The 16,916-nt window shown below is 33.5% G+C and overlaps 1 protein-coding gene across 1 annotated transcript in view; it reads left to right on the top strand.

The window, feature by feature from the left end:
- Positions 1 to 4,607: 4,607 nt before the first annotated feature.
- Positions 4,608 to 16,916, top strand: part of LOC113493042 (5-hydroxytryptamine receptor 2A) — a 41,283-nt gene continuing 28,974 nt past the window's right edge. The window contains exons 1-3 of the mRNA XM_026870824.1: positions 4,608 to 5,082; positions 13,490 to 13,592; positions 13,989 to 14,118. Of these exons, the coding sequence (XP_026726625.1) occupies positions 4,734 to 5,082; positions 13,490 to 13,592; positions 13,989 to 14,118 (582 nt within the window). The 5' untranslated portion in view covers positions 4,608 to 4,733. The remainder of the gene's footprint in view (positions 5,083 to 13,489; positions 13,593 to 13,988; positions 14,119 to 16,916) is intronic.

The following is a 16,916-nucleotide window of genomic DNA, read 5'->3' as shown; positions in this document are numbered from 1 at the left end:
GGAAAGTAAATGACGTCAGTCAATTTTTGCGATGAAGCGCTTTTCGTCGTATTTTAAAAATCAAATGAAGAATCGAAATTCGACGGAGAATTTACTCAAAAGGTTTAAATGGAACCTGAGGCTGAGGCTCCGACGTCTGATCGTCCATCGTCCAGCCTGACTAACAATTAACCAGATTTTTTACAGGGCACATTACTTTTTTTATTCGTGTGATCAGTCAACTAATTGAATTTATTTGTACCACGAGACATTAAAACAACATGACGTTGTTACTAAGGCAGTTGAAAATAGAAGGATTGAGCGAGCAACGACGTGCTTCTTCGCCTTTTCGGCCGTTACTCAAAGAGTTCTTCATTTTCATATTAAAAGTTAGACAAAGACTCTATTTATAAGTATGGAACTGAAGTTCGATATTACTTTAACAATTACAGCACAAATTCAAAACTTGGCCTGTCTTATTAAACTGAGTCGCTTCAAGTATATTGTAGAAATTATTACTATAGGCAGAATTTCAATAATAACTATGTATATGGTGTATATTATTATATTGAGAAGTCTTTGTAATAATAGGTATTATTAGTGTTGAAACTTTCAATTTAGCCCACACGTGTTATGTAAATTACCACCATTGTTCTTGGAAAACAATGTAAATTTTAATTTAGACTCAGTTCAATTTCGAAATAGTTTTACTATAATAGATTTTTTGAAGCTAATGTATTTAATAAGCTCTTGTTTAAAGACTGGTTTTGTCCGAAACTTGTCGGGCGGTCTCGAAAAAAACGCTTGAGTGTTTACTCAAGCGTTGTTTTCGAGTTATTAAATAAATAATTATGAATCTGTTTAATTTCATCCTTTATATAATTTTAAATAAGGGGCAAACTCAAAATTTTACCATTCAAACACAGAGTATTCTGAATATCAATTTGAATCACATCCTTAAAACGCTGGGCAGGTCAGCAGTGACCGATAAAAAATAAAATTTCCATAGTTCGGTACGCAACGTCATCTCCGTGTTGGGCAAAAGTCAAGTTTAATAATTGCTTTTGTTTTTGGTCACTTAAATTTCTTTGAGCGCAAGAAATGTCGCAAGTCACCATTTATAAAGTTGATGAATGTGAGTCATTAGTATTATTCGGAAACTTTAAGGAAATGGGACCTAAAAGTGGTTTATTTCGGGTAAAAGCAAACAGCGGCTATGTAATTAATCTATGATTTATCATGACTTCGCTAGGGTTTGAGAAGCTGTAATTAAATACCGTTTAAGGCAAGAAAAGGTTTTTAATATTTGAAATAAATCACATAAATACTATAATATGTCACCAGGCTGTATTTCATGAACCTAATAGCCAGACAATATAAATTTTCACACATCGTGTATTCCTGTTGCTAGTATAACATCATATAAGTACTAAAAATAAAGTTGAAAGTGAGGACATCGTTCCTACGATCATACATTTGTTGGTATATGACAAAGAAACTTGATAATAGGGTTTATCAAATTTATTTTTAGCCTATTTGTACGGATGCCTCAGTGTCGCGAGTCCGACTATCAGTTTACTAGTTTTTACTTACTAGCCAGAATACGGACTACAGAATAAGGGCTAAGTTTTTCAAGACTTTTCGCTCTTCGGCTTAAATGGTTTGATGGATGTTAACTAAAGCGGTGTCGTTAGATCTAATCTGTCTTAGTGAAATTAAAGTACTCTGTTTAAATAGAGTATGGCTTAGGCAATCAATTTTATTACGTAACAGTGTTTTACAGTATTACGCTAGAGGAGGAACGTGAAATATGCTGACACGAAAATAAAGACAGCGTTTTCTTTCCCCATTAAAAATGATTTAACCTCTTAACAGTACTTCAGGATCACACATTTCCTGCATTCCTAAAAAACTCGAGTATGCAGCTCTCATATTTAAATCATGTTGGCAGTCTTAGCGACAAGAAATCATTACTTTCTATTGATTGAGAGTCACAATAAAGAACTACGCAAAAATGTCAAAATAATCCAATTATTCTACCCTATTCCAAAAACCAAACAAATTTTCAACCTCAAAATAGGTTATCACCTTTTTGAACAATTTCACGGAACCATCTTACACGTATTCGGTATTCTCGAGAAAATTTCCAAGGCTCTCTCATATTTTGTAGTAGTCGGAGAAGTAAAAGTGAACCGCGGGGAACTAATTGTCGCGGCACTTAAAAACGATGGGCTGCCACCCCGCGTTAATTACACACTGCTAGAGCGTTTTATACCGACACCTTCAACCTTTGAGAAATGGATTTTATTTTACTTTTTTGCGGAATTTTTAAATGAAAGAAGGAGGTTTTTGCATTAATTATGGCAAATGTTTTGTTACATTGTTAATCAACACAATAATGTTAATCATAGCGCGATGGTATATTCCTTATGCTTAAATGGGCTACCTAACATTAACTAACAATTTATTTTAATCAGATTCGTATGTCCTGAGATAAGCACGTTCAAACAAACAAATAAATTCCTCTTATAGCCAAATAGTTCAAAAACGATTTTCGTATAAAAATCATGGCAGGTTTACAAAAAAATATTCTTAGGATCTATAATTTCAGCAAAAATAAGTCGTTGTAATTAATACTAATCGCGACGTAATCGTTTCGGGCCAGCTTATGATTCGAGACTCCTGAAACAAGTCGAGTGATCTACTTATAAACATGTCAAAGGTGTACCATGTTACAGATATAGGTACATGTACAGAGACCTGTTTCCGAGCTAAGAAACATTTTATTTAAACAAAGAAAAACATCCGCAGTAATTTATTCTCAGACCAAAATTACCTGCAATTTTGTAGACACTGATTCCTCTGATAAACGGCGCCACGTGCAAAGAGAGAAACCCAGATAATCCAATAAGAGGAACCGCCATTTTTACTAAATACGTGTTGAGTTTTCGTCGCTGACTTACACAATTTATGGTTTTCTTTTCCGCAAGCTTTTCTCAAGATTAGCCGTAGCCCGATAAAGAGCGACCTTTTAAATGACTAGTTATTAATTATTTTTGGTCAAAAGTTTTCCGTTTTTTTGGAAAAATATTTTAAGTGCAAAATAGTTGTTGGAGAATGAGATTTAAAGATTCTAATGAATCTGATTTAATGACCGCAATAAATTTGTCAGAATCTTTTCGGATTGTTAATTTTTGAGGTAGAAACTCCAAAGTTTTTGTAAAATTTTCGTAAAAAGAGAAATCTTTATTTTTGTTCTAAGTAAAAGAAAATTTATTTGTAAAGTTACTTACTTTTTTATCTAATACAGTACGTTCCTGGAAATTTAAGGAGATAATTCTAGGAGTGTCACCTTTTCTTGGGATACCGCTGTCAATTTGGATAAACAAAATTAACTGCCACGAACCAAAAGAGATTTTCTTTGAAAAAGAAAAAAGGATAAATCTTTGTTTTGTAAATGTATAAACAATGTCTATGTGAAAAAAGAACGGATTTCTCACATTTTATTTTACTATTTCCAAAAACTTAAAAAATTCAAAGCTTTATATCATTTATATATTTTCTGTCAAAAGCAAGAGAAATAATGAAAACGAAAATCAAATACAAGTGTTCATTTGTTTCAGCCTCAGTAGAATAGTTTTAGTTCCAGAATGTTTTTGTCACTATTACACTACTAGAAAATGTGTAGTGCAAGAAAGGGACAAAAACGTAATTGAGACTCAAAAGTTCAAGTGTGCTAAATGTCGTTTATTGTTATCGATCTAAGACCTTGTGTCACCATGATATTTAATTCTAAAGCCTTGAACGTGAGGTCGAGAGATAATTATAGAACACTCTACTGTTATTTTTAGAAATAGATTCTTTAAAAGTTATGAATGTAAAATAGGTTTCTTGTTGTTGGTTGTTTCATGAAACAATTTGCCTTTTAGGAATTGTATCGCTACTACGCTATTTTCTCACTTCGATTTTTGGGAAACCCCAACATGGTCTTTATCAGAAGAACCTAAAAGTTTCGAAACAAGCACAGATTTAAAAGATTTAGATTTATTCATTTTTCTTTCAATTTACAACATAAAATTTCGATTTAATATATTAAAAACCCTCTGAAAATTGGGTCTTAAATTCCGGTGTAATCTGAGATGGCAAATAAACAAATAGTCAAGAAAACGTACAATTATGAATAGATCCAATTAAATCTATAACACTCTACATTATTAAGTTATTCCGTTAACAGACAGTGGAAAGTTGTCATCCCTTCATCAACCAAAGGATTTTGAGCCCTTTTCACCCCTTTTACCAGCTTAGTTTTAAATGCTCATCAATTATTTAACGTCGGAAGGAAATTTCTTGAGGCGTTCGATTTTGAAGAAACTTAGCGATACTGTTTCGGTTTCGCATGGTTTATTGAGTATTGTACTTATCAACCATCATAAAATGATTATGATTCCAGAAAGACAATTATTTAATATCCATTCCAAAATTTTGCTGTTGTATAATGATACTTTTGAAAATGTCATCATACAATTACGAGGCGTATCAAATAGCAAGATTGATTCAAAATCGTGTCACGTTCCAACAGACAAATAAATTAAAATCAATATTCATTGTACTCAATCTTGTTCCAGATGCTGAATAAACTTGGAGAACGAAATTGAAATCCAAAGAAAATGTATCCGGAGACAATCCACATTTACGAAATAAGATGAATGGAGTACCGCCAAAGATGAGACTGATACTAAAGAAAACACGGCACAATGCATGAACACAGCTATAGAACCTTAACAAAGAATGTACTAGATTTGAGTGAACCGATCGATGATACTGTCAATTACACGATAGACAATCTATTTTACGTACTTAATAATGTAACTTTGAATAATACAAATGTCTTTGATGAAGATAACGCGGTGAACAACTGGTGGGCTCTGATCGCGTTGGTCCTGGTTGTTTGTACGGCAGCGGGGAATGTTTTGGTGTGTTTAGCGATTTACTTGGAGAGACGGCTGCAGAATGTAACGAATTATTTCTTGATGTCATTAGCGATAACTGATCTGCTGGTTGCTATCCTGGTAATGCCACTTGGGATTCTGACTTTGTTGAGAGGTGAGTTTGAATTTGGATGTATAATGTTTTTCTTCTAGTGTCATTTTGAGAATACTATGTTTGGTTTATGTCAAAACAGTTGGGAATCAAACGAAGAAGACTTTTGCTTGATATTTGGTTACAAAATAAATAGCAAAAAAATCATACGATAAATATAGTCTTTAATATAGATAATTGCCCTTGTTGTTTAAAGGTCAAAACTTTTGTGTAAGGTTTACAAACATTGCCATAGTTAACAAGTTTTTGAATGGCAATTTAAGGCCTAGTTCTCCCTATAACTAAGTTGAAACGTATAGAATCCAAATCAATGACTAACATAACATTATTACCAGTAAACTATGACTTTCAAACATGACTTTAACTAAGTGTAACTTTATTAACATGTAACAATAAGGCTTCTACGCTCTTGTCACGTCTAAGTATCGACAATAAAATAACTTTGAAATTTAGTTTGACAAATTAATGCCACTATAGAATTAAGTTCAAAAGGTCAGAATACCAGCGACTGTAATTTTGTTATTTGGTACGCATACAGGTGTAGATTTTTTGTATTTTTCACGAATTCACGAATCCGTTACAGATCTCAAAAATAAATCATTTGTGTACATGGAATTTGTAACGAAAAATATGTATTCTGGATCTTAAAGCAGTATTCTTCATTGTAAGAGCCATATTATAATAGAGCGTATTATAATACAATAGCAGCAATGGAATTCCTAGTTTATGAACCCGGATCAAGAAATTTTAATTTAGCATAATAGAATAATCTAAAAACAATGTGCAATAAAATAAATACAATTTCGAAAAGTAAACTTAAAATTAATGCCAATGGATCTTCTGTATATATTTACACGGTAATTGTCTTGCTTCTCTTTAATTAGTTCACGTAAAACGATAAACTTTGACGTCGTTAAATACTGAATATAAAGTGCGAGAAAAATGTGATTGTTTTCGTCAAATTGGATACTAACTTTCTGCAATCGAGTTAAAAGATTTTTGATACTACAATTTTCTGGGGGATCGTTGTTTTTAAAGCAAATATTTGTTAAGAGGCAATCCGATAGATGTTCTACAAATAGATGTGTTTTATTGAAGAAGTTTTCAAACAAAGGAAACCTTGAAAATCGTTACTTCAAACTAAACCATTATCTACAGAATATAAATTTGTCGATCTGTTTATCTTTGTCTAGTCTGTACCATACTCATGAACTGTTAAGTAACGGCAATAAAAAAATTAGATTTTTTAGCCTGGGTCCACTGCTGGACAGAGGCTCTTGGAATTTTTTCTTGCTCATCCAGTCGACTGCGTTTGCCGATTCGATACATCCGAAACAACTAAAATTCTAGTCGAGAAATTACTACACGAAACACAAATCTTCCTAAAATTGAATTATAAATCCTTCATTGATCGTTTAAACAAAATAGTGGTAGCTTATACAAATTTTATTGTAATCTAATTTTGTCAAAAGGTTCACTCAAGTTCGGTTGGGGAAGCGTAACTTAATTTTGGGCGTGCAGAGCGTCGATTAGAGGTTCCCAGAATTAATTTGTGTAAGAAACAATGCTATTATAATTTGATTGAGTGGAAAACTGATTACTAAAGGTGAAATTGTAAAAGTTTCGTAAGTGTTTCATTGGAGTAACGTAAATAGGTTTTTTGTAGGTCAAAGTTTTGCGAACTAAGTTAGACTATAATTTATTTATCTTCCTTATCATTTTCATGAATCGGCGGATAAGTCCATAGTCGCGGAACAGATTTTAGAAGTGTGTCCTTGATAAGAGCCAAACATGAGGAATACGACACATTAGGAGTAAAACCTAGTGACTACCAATAAATTTTCTTAGTCTTCAAATCTAACTTTATGTTTGATGATGATAGAAAAGATGATCTGCTATAAGGAGGGTTGCTTCTTCAGAACAATTATCATCCCACGAGAATCTCCATCAAATCAAGAATAAACAATTCGTAGCAGTTTTGTTTGGATTCCAAATTAATCGGGTGATCCCGATATATACGTGTGAGTTAACAGTTTTTAACAATAATTATGAATCAACCCCACGGAATCGAAATTACCAAAACACCCTGCATTCTTTGAACGATTTAACGTTCCCAAAAAAAAACCACAATCAACTGGTTTTTCAGAATTGTTATAGACCTTCAGACTACAAAGTTTTTTCTCATTACCCACACGACAAGACCGACTTTCTACCAACGTGTAGTGACTAGTAGTTTCTCTTTACAAGATACAGTTATATGAACACACTGACTCGTGCCTTTGGTAAGCGTTGATGGATAGACCATATAACTTGGAGAGACAAGTGACTTGATAGCGAGCCTACCAAGTAATACTTTGTTAGTCATCTATACGAACGAAAAAACACCGGTAAAGTGCAAGACGAATTATTAACAAAAAGAAAGATTCATATAAATAGGCTATAGAAATCTTTCTTTAGTTTTTATGATTATTTTTATGCTTCCATTGCAAGTTTTTTTTTATTCATTATTCATTAGCAAGGATCAAACCCTCGACACTTCGCGCAAAGCAAGCTAGGCGTGCGATCCAAACACTCGGCTATCCGTGCAGTCAAGGATTTTCATCCAATAGTTTCATCTTCAAGGTCACTCCGAACCAATTTCTCTAGATTATTGAAGATAGTTATTATAGAATCCTATGTAGCTGTAACAGGAAATCAAATGCCGGTCCATCATCCGGCGAGATATGAGCCCTTGAACTTGACTTACCGGCTTTGTAAAGGTCGAAGGCTGTTCATCATGATGGTTACCAATATATAAGTAAATGGTATTTATAGTTATGCAACTAGTGCTGTAACTTACAGCTTATTCTGTCGCGCACCTTTATGCATCATTCATCATCATTGTCTTAACAAATCCGTGTATTTTAATTTAGACTTAAATTTTTGTTCATAGTGTTAGTAGTAATTTTATGTTTTACTTGCTAAACATAATATATGAGGCAAAATAAGTTTCCTTTTTAAATTTTTCTTTCTGTAGGACTCCGGATACACCTCTTCATTCAAGTATATTTCTTTTAGTCTTCAACTTTTACATCCATTTTTTTAAATTTCATTTTAACAAATAAAATGTTGTTTCTTATCCATCAGTTTATTGATATACCCTTCAATCGAACAATTCCCTAATTCAATGAAACACTAAGTCATTTAACTAAGCAAAACCTGTTTCATTAGAGCGCGGTATCTAATGGAAGCATAACACGTCCATCCTTGCTTTCCCAAAATTAATGGATTACAACAGTTTGCCGTTACGAAGGGACTAAGGGATCTCGCTAGTCCAACTCTAAGGCCAATTTCAATTAGATAACATGTCATAACTACTTATATTATGTATGTGATTTAATATTTTGTGGAGAAGGTACAATTAGTAACAGAAGACGGTTCTGTAACGTTCTTGGTATTGACGTCACAAATGCCTAGGTTTCTTGTAGAAAAGTTACAATGAAAACGTTTGCTGTGTCATCAACAGAAAATGGGATATATAAAGCGCCAGTATTTTTTCTTACATGTTGAAATTTTTTTTTGCTTTGGCTAAGTTGAAGTGGATTTGAGCTGGACAAGTTTAGTGTATGTTAATTAACTAACTTGCTAAAGTTAAGACCGAATAATCGCTGACACAAAACCTAGCGATGTCAGCGAGACAGACCTCGGAGGAGATTGAGTTTTTCACATTCCAGCCTTAAAACGTGAAAGGAAGCCGTCAGCCTCTATAACGTAACGAATTGCTATGAATTGCCGCGCACCGACTAAATACAGAAAGCGTAGCACGGCGCTTCAGGTTTAGTCAATAATACTCTGAGACTACCTACTTCATCATCACTTGATTAGGCAGGTGTAGAAGAGGATGTCTAAGCCAAACGAAAAAAAAGTGAAACGGGCATGATGACCACATTGTTCTTAAAGTCCTAATTACTAGCGCCTCTTAATATGGACAATTGGAAGGCCGTTACTCGGCAGTGGGACATTCGAGGCTAGTAATAAATAAATAATAACTTCTTAGTTATCAAGACTATTGATTAAACTAAATCTGATTGTGTTAAACAACTTCTGAGGCTGACTGTACGTGGGAGACAATTGGGTAATAGCTTAATTAAATTCGGTTACAATTGAGACGATTATGTAGTAAGCTTCATTGTCGCATTCTAACTAGCTTATTATTAACATTACATTCAATTAAACCTACTCCCACGTTATGGGTTTAATATTGCTTCGTATGGTAAGCACTTCATGAGGATCAAGGCATGGTTATATAGTTACATCTACTATAATAATATTAGGTGTTTTAGTAGCGGATTCCTATAGTTAATTTTGTTGTCAAACGTACGGTTCGATTTCGATTTGTAAAACAGATGACTAACGACCGTCTGTGCTTTATATGACGTTTGAAACGGTGATTAATTAGTTTCGTACTATATTATTGTAAAGAAAAAAATGTATTTTTATTTTTACAATTTTCACATATGTATATCTAGTATCGAACTAGGTAACATTTGTTTTACGAGTATTAGGCAGCGGAAAAACATACTTATGTATTTAAAAAAACATATATATGTACTACCAATAAATTACGTCCTGGCACCGAACCAAAGATCGTCTTAATCACAAAAAAACATTGAAATTTATTCTGAATCGAAATCGAAATAACGGCGTCCAATGTAGCAGTGAGGGCTACAAACAGGCCAGTCAATGAAAGATGATCCAATAATACATTAAGATTAACCGACTTAAACGAAAATTTCTACCTTAAACCAGGTTTCAATAAAAGGTTATTTAGGTTTAGCCTCACATAACCCAGACATAGTCAGATCTATTCATCGTGTATAGCTCAAACACGACGCATCTACTGTAATGAGGTCCCATTCGAAAGAGCAACACGATACACCTTGACACGTCACACATTAAAGAGACCTTCGTTAAAATGGAAACAGTTTCAGTTACTTTGAAAACATGGAAGAAAGTGCAGGTCAGCCAATGTTACTTGAACTCTTAAAACTTGGGATTTAAAAGACTTAGGATTATGATGTGAGGCACGTCATAATGTTGTAGTTTACGTCATATACGTCTATAATAGATCATAACGTTTACTTTCAAAGAGTTAACACTGAAATAACAGACCAAATAATCCCATTGAACAAGAATGTTTTAAAATAGCTTCATTTTACCTAAAAATTATTAACCTTCAAAATCTCTACGGCGTCAGCATATTGTTGTATTTTAATAATAAAACGTACCACTTTGTATGGAAATAATTCTAAAACGGTACACAAACATGGAACAACATTTACGTGTAACGCAGAAATATTTAATCACTCGTTCCGAGAGCAACACATGGAGAACAATAGAACGATATGTTTTATTAAAATGTTGTTTACTTACTTTGTAACATTTCATCATAAATGTATGCTTGGTATATTTTTTAACATTAGCTATATGCCATTAGTCCTAACCGACAGGTATATGTCGCCACTTTCCGTCATTAGACAAGGATTTTTGAGATCCACGAATGCTTGCTGCAAAACTCCCCGCGACAAAAAGATTAAACTTCTTAGCACAGGAGTAGATTTTTGAAGAAAATAGGTATCCTTGTTGCCGAATGGGAAATCATTAAATGACTCTTTCCGCTTGAGATTGAGCGAAAGTGAGTGTCAGACTGTACTAACCAAATCACCGTGTACCAATACACACGTTTTCTTTTGCCTTTTGTGTACGGTAACCCGTCTACACTTTCCTGCCGGCCCGGTAGGCATCAGCAATACTGATCAACTCTGAGCTTCCTGGCATAGAAATGGTTGTTCTTTACTATGTCAGTAAGGTCATTTAGTATCAGAAATTGGTTTGTAAAAAGATTTACATTGATGTATTTGCTGAGATCCCCTGAAGACCTGCATTTTGTCATATCAAACATAGCTTCAAAAATACATTAGGCATTAAAGATCTACATCAATCTTCTAAGTTGCGGCAAAACATCCCATCATACTCCGCAACAAAAATAAATATTAATAAGTATTACGTATATTCCTTGCAAATGACGCTAACTACAAACCCAGTAAGTTATTCCACACAAATTAATTAAAAACCACGATAAAAAGTCCGCAAACGAACACAGATATAAAGCTATAAAATATTTCTACATAAACTGCTACAGACCAACATTTCAAATATATAGCTTCAGTAATTTAACTTGGATTACGTAAGTTCATACCTTGTTTCTCTTATTCTCGCGAAGAATTTACAGCAACGGATATATTAATGAAAGCCATTCTGCCTTCTCTTTAATGTTGGGGAGTATTTACGCGACTGCTAGCTACGTCAAGGGATCAAACGAGTAATAACAGAATGACGGGCGTTGTACCGTTTTGTACGGTTTAAGGGGAGTATCGTGGTGTAAGGAAATGTAAAATATTTTTTAATGCCGATGCTACTTGTTATTGGGTATTACTTTTTCTTTTTGTTATAAATCTTATTTTTTTAGTAGTCCTACGTTCAATTAATTAGAGATACTGGTTTTCCGTAAAGTATGTTTGCGAACGCTTTGATCAAATGCAACATCGTATGCTTAGAAAATCACACTCGTAATTTCCCAAAATGTTATTTGCAAGTAGACACAGAAGTTTGTGTGCAGGTAGAGTATATTTATCTGAGGTAAAACTTAATTTCTTGTCGACTCCGAGATAAAGATTTTGAAACAGTCTTTTTGAAAAAGCCTTCCTAAACTTAAGTACTAGAGGCAGAAAGAAAAATAAATAAAATAATTTTGTGTCTATAAAAGTCTTAATTATAAATCAGAACGTTCACGCATTTCAACCATGTATCTTATATATGAATTTATTAAAACTATTCTCTATAATTTCCCTTATCTTTCTCTCCAAGCCCACAAAAAATAGCTTCCGTCTTGCTGACTGGGGCCTTAGCAAATCACAGAGGCTTCCCAAAAAAATATTGTTTTTACGTCAAAACCTCACCCTGTCAGAGTCTCCATTTGCGACCGTGTTATATTACCAGTAATTTGGGAGCACACATCGATTGCACGCTAATGAGCGGTTCGTAGGGCAGACGGACCGCATGTTTGTGTAGCGAGGGCCGCGCCCTGCGGCCTATTGACAAATTTGTTAAAAGCCCTACCAAAGTGATGTGTGGCTCAAAAATGTTTGTGCGACCATTTGTTAAGGTCGACGGACTTTGCGGGTGTTTTGTTATTGCGTAGTAACAAGATTTGTTTGGCATTGGAAATTGTTTTCAAGGACATGCGATTAAAATACGTAACGATTTTTTCAGAGGGATTTAATCGTAAATAATATTAGGAGAGACTTCTATTTGTAGCTTGTGATTTTAATATTCGTTTAAGAGTCGTTAAAAAGATATGAAGTGATTGCTGTTGAATAAATAATTAAGACCCAAAAGGTTTCCATCTCAGTAAAACACAAATATTTAGTTATCAGGGATTTAAAACCTCACTCAGCTGAAACATTGGCGGTTGACATCGGCTTAAGCTCACAGCAGCTACTTTTAAGTGCATACAATGAAAGCTTAGCTGAAAGGTTCTTAAACCTTTTTGGCGAGCGTAAAAATATAGCCATTATGAAAACAAGCTTAATAAAAGCCCACATACGAAATAAAACGAAATTTCATTACCATTCAATTTGGAAGCCACGTGTGTTTAAAAGCCACAATAAATCCAATTTTAGCAAATCAATGGAAATTTGCGAACCAAAAAAAGAGGAGTCCCAAATTCAATGAGAACGAGAATCCCACTTCTAGACTTGGAAAATGTAATAAATCTTCGCAAATCATGATCCCTAAGTTCAGAAATATCTCGTTGTTATTTGCTCCATTTGGAATGGATTTTGACATGTTTATGGCTTCAACCTAACTCTACGTGAACAGACAAATTGCCCTACTGAATTTGATCGCCGCGAAACGTTTTTAGGTAAGGCTTTGCTTTATTGAGCTGTTGTAAAAGGGCTCGCCATTGTTAATTGATTGGGAACTACTGTTGTTAGTGAAATGGATGAGCGAACAATCCTTGACTTAAAATACGATTTTGAAGACAGTAAATTACTTTGCGCGTAGGGTTACCAATTAATAATGCTGTTCCGTAAACGTTCCTGCTGGGTAATAGTATTTTCTCATTTATGGAGAACTGGATTGATCTATATTTTTGCCCACTTGATATAAACGATTTTATTGCATTATTTAAAAGAAGAGTTAAAGAGTTTTAAGGGATACCAAACATAATTAGTGGTGTTTAGATGACGAAGCTACAATCATTCCAGATCGGAATCGATTCCAGTCCAAGTAATTAATTAATAGATTACTAAGAACTAATTTGTGTCATTGTTACCGTTTTCTTAAGTTGCTTTTCCGTTTGTTCCAGGTTATTTCCCGTTGCCGGCGGTGTATTGCCTGTGCTGGCTCTGTCTGGACGTCTTACTTTGTACAGCATCTATTATGCATCTCTGCACCATAAGTGTTGATAGGTAAGTGTCGCTAGGGACCAATTTAAAGAAATTATTTGTGTTTTTGTAAAAAATAGAATTTTAGTAATAGCTTAGCTGGAGCTAAGCTGGAGAGCTTAGTATTAAAATTCGTGTTTTTTCATTTGCTTTATTAGTCTCACAGATCAAGGTCTTCTTTGTATAAAGACTGATTTGTCTGGGTGTCTTTATGCATGTGACTTGTTTTTTTGTAAAACCCCCCGCGATACAAGGATTTAATTCCTAAGTACGAGAGTTCCCAATGTTTTCGTCACTTTACCAAATTATTAATAACTATCAATGATTACTAAAAAATATGTGTACATTTATGAGTCTACAGGTTTTGAACTCATTTATGAAATAATTTATTTCATACACACCTGTCTTTCTTCATTGCAGATACCTGTCCCTCCGATATCCAATGAGGTTTGGAAGAAATAAGACGAGAAAGAGAGTTACAGTGAAGATCGCCTTCGTGTGGATTCTGTCTTCAGCTATGAGTCTGCCACTCAGTCTAAAATATTCCAAGGTGAGTTGTTTAATGAATATTACAGATTAAAAAAAAATATATATAAATGGATTAGAAAAAATATTCATAAAGGTCACAAAGGTTTTCGTCGTTAAATTTTTGTTTTATGTTTCATGTGTCTAGTTACAAAACAGTTTTAATGCTTTCGTTTTTTAAGAGCATAAATAAAACAATTGATGGCACAAAATTGACAGATCGTAGGTGAAACAAAAAAACGAAGCTAGTATTAGATAAAATGTACATAAAGAAATAAGACACCTTATTTAAAGGACGTACTGATATTTTGATATATTTTAACAGGAACTGACCTCAATTTCAATATTTTCCAAAAAGGCTAGATAGTAGGCAGAACTTCAAAATATTAAAGCAACATTTCATAAAATGTTGATGTTATTTGTACCTTTGAACTTAAGTCCCGTGAATATTAATTAAACCCTTAAGGTAGAACAGTTTTAGCAATCTAACTTAAGAGGTTTTAATTAAACTTGTTTCACAACTATTTAGTTAATGTTATTCTAAGAAATTAATAGATTGAAATAATTCTGGTTTTGAACCAAATCGTAATTGACTGAGGCGTTATGTATCTAAACTGTGTTATAATTTAATTGGGTCATGTCATCATATCACCATATAGCGTTTTCCCTAATACGTTGGGGTCGACTTCTACTAAAACAGGATACAGCTAAGTACCAGTGTTTTACAAGGAGCAACTGCCTATCAGACCTTCTCAACCCAGTTACCTGGACAATACGATACCACTTAGTCAGACTGATTGCCTACCAGCACATTTGTTTATGATAGTTAATATCGTGAGAATGATTCATTATTAAATGATGTAATGATGTCACGCGTATTTATCGCAAAGTCGAACAGTTCGACTCGCGATCCCGCCGCGTCTGCTCATGATTAAGGACTCCGGTTGGGTCGGAAACTAGTCGGGCTACCCCGATAAATACGCGTGAGAAAACCGTTACATCATTTAATACATTTGTTTATCACGGAAAAATTATGAGCGTAGCAACCTTTGGTAGAAACGAACTTACATAGTCCGCAAGAAAATAATCTGATTCCATTAATAACGTTTACTCAATAATATTAACGTTAACTTACAAACAGCCAATTATAACAGATTAACATCAATAAATAGCAAGAACAAATAAACATTTGATCTATTTAAGTCTTCATTAAAATCAGCTTTGAAAACCCCAATCTATACCTTATTACAACACATATAATAATCAAAGTAAATCTTACTAATATCGGACAAAGGCTTGTTGTCACGTGCTTCACAACATAGTTACAGTCAGTAACAAAAATTTTTCAACACGATAATACTATTTGTCTGCATATGCCTCTCAAACGCATTGAGCGATTTAAATTAAGTTTATGTTGTATTCAAAGTGAATTATATGCAAGTGTTCTCAGACAGATAGAGTGCAGATAAAAATTGGTCACGCCATTTAAAAGATGTAGGGGTGAAGGTGGGTTAAATAACCGAGTGTTTGGAAATAAATTTCTTTGCAATATGGTCATCTACCCTATTGCACTGCACTGGGTATAAAAAATAAAGTTCTATTTAGTCCCTCAGTTAGATAATTAATGTATAAAAATATTCGACTCGTATTATTCTGATCAACGTTAATTGACAAAAAAAAAATGCTTTAAAGTTTAGGAGAGGGAGGGAACTACAAGACGGAGACTGAAAAAGAAAAATTGTCATCATCAATGTTCTGCTAATAATAATTTTTCATGTGGTTTTTTGTCGGGTGTTCTCGATAGTTTTATTCCTTTCTTTGTTTATGATAAGTGATTAAATGAAAAAATATTGTAACTGCAGTCTCAAGCTATGTCAATATGTAAATCTGTTTGTGTTCAATAACTTGTTTTGCAGACCGTACCTCTCTATTAAACGTCCACGTGACTCTGTAAAAGTAATTAACTTACAGTTTCAAAAGCCTTTTTCCAATCAAAATGAGTATTCTTAGAAGTTCACAGGTCGTCATTAGTTAGCTCAATTTCATTTGCTGGTTATTTTGTTTGAAGTTTTAAAATATGATTGTCTCTAACTTAATTTAAAAAGTAAAAAAGTTTTCGATTATTGTTCTTTTATTGGTCCGTATCTTAAGGGTGACAGCGGAACTCTATTGTTAAGGGCACTAAAGCTTCGCTGTCTGTTTGTCTGTCACCATCCTGTAAATCATGTATCGTAATAACTAGGATTCTTTTTACTGGTTTATAACAACTGCTTTAAAAATTAACACATACTCATACAACATAATCGATTTTAAAGAATAAAGCTAGACGTATATAAGCATATTTTGTATGTTTTTTCTATTTGTATACAATCCGAATCCTAAACCTTGTAAAAATCCATTTGTCAAAGCGACATCTAAACAGAAGGTATTTTCACTGATGAAACCTAAAAATCAAAAGCATTTTTACTAAACTATTTTTATTAAACTTTAAAATGAAACTTAATAACTTACAGTGTTATAATAATGTTAACAAGGTGACATTGTTCCTGCACTCTGTAACAGGAACGGAGGCGAGTTTTAATAAATTTTCCAAGCTAAATTATATTACACCAGCTATGACTATCTAGCGGAAAGGTATGTGAAATTAAATTTAAGAAATGTGATTAAAAATACTCGGAAGACTATTTTTTTTATAAATAATTAGTTAAAGCTATGAATATATTTTCTACATGCTACTTTTTTTTGTGAAAATCAACTCCTGCAGCGAGAAATTTCATAATGCTGTCAAGGGGAGTTTCACAAAAAACCCCAGAACTCAGCAGT

Source organism: Trichoplusia ni, chromosome 4, assembly GCF_003590095.1.
Source record: "Trichoplusia ni isolate ovarian cell line Hi5 chromosome 4, tn1, whole genome shotgun sequence".
NCBI classification, from domain to species: domain Eukaryota; kingdom Metazoa; phylum Arthropoda; class Insecta; order Lepidoptera; family Noctuidae; genus Trichoplusia; species Trichoplusia ni.
Note: the sequence above shows the minus strand (reverse complement) of the source record. Positions and strands in the feature narration are given on the sequence as shown.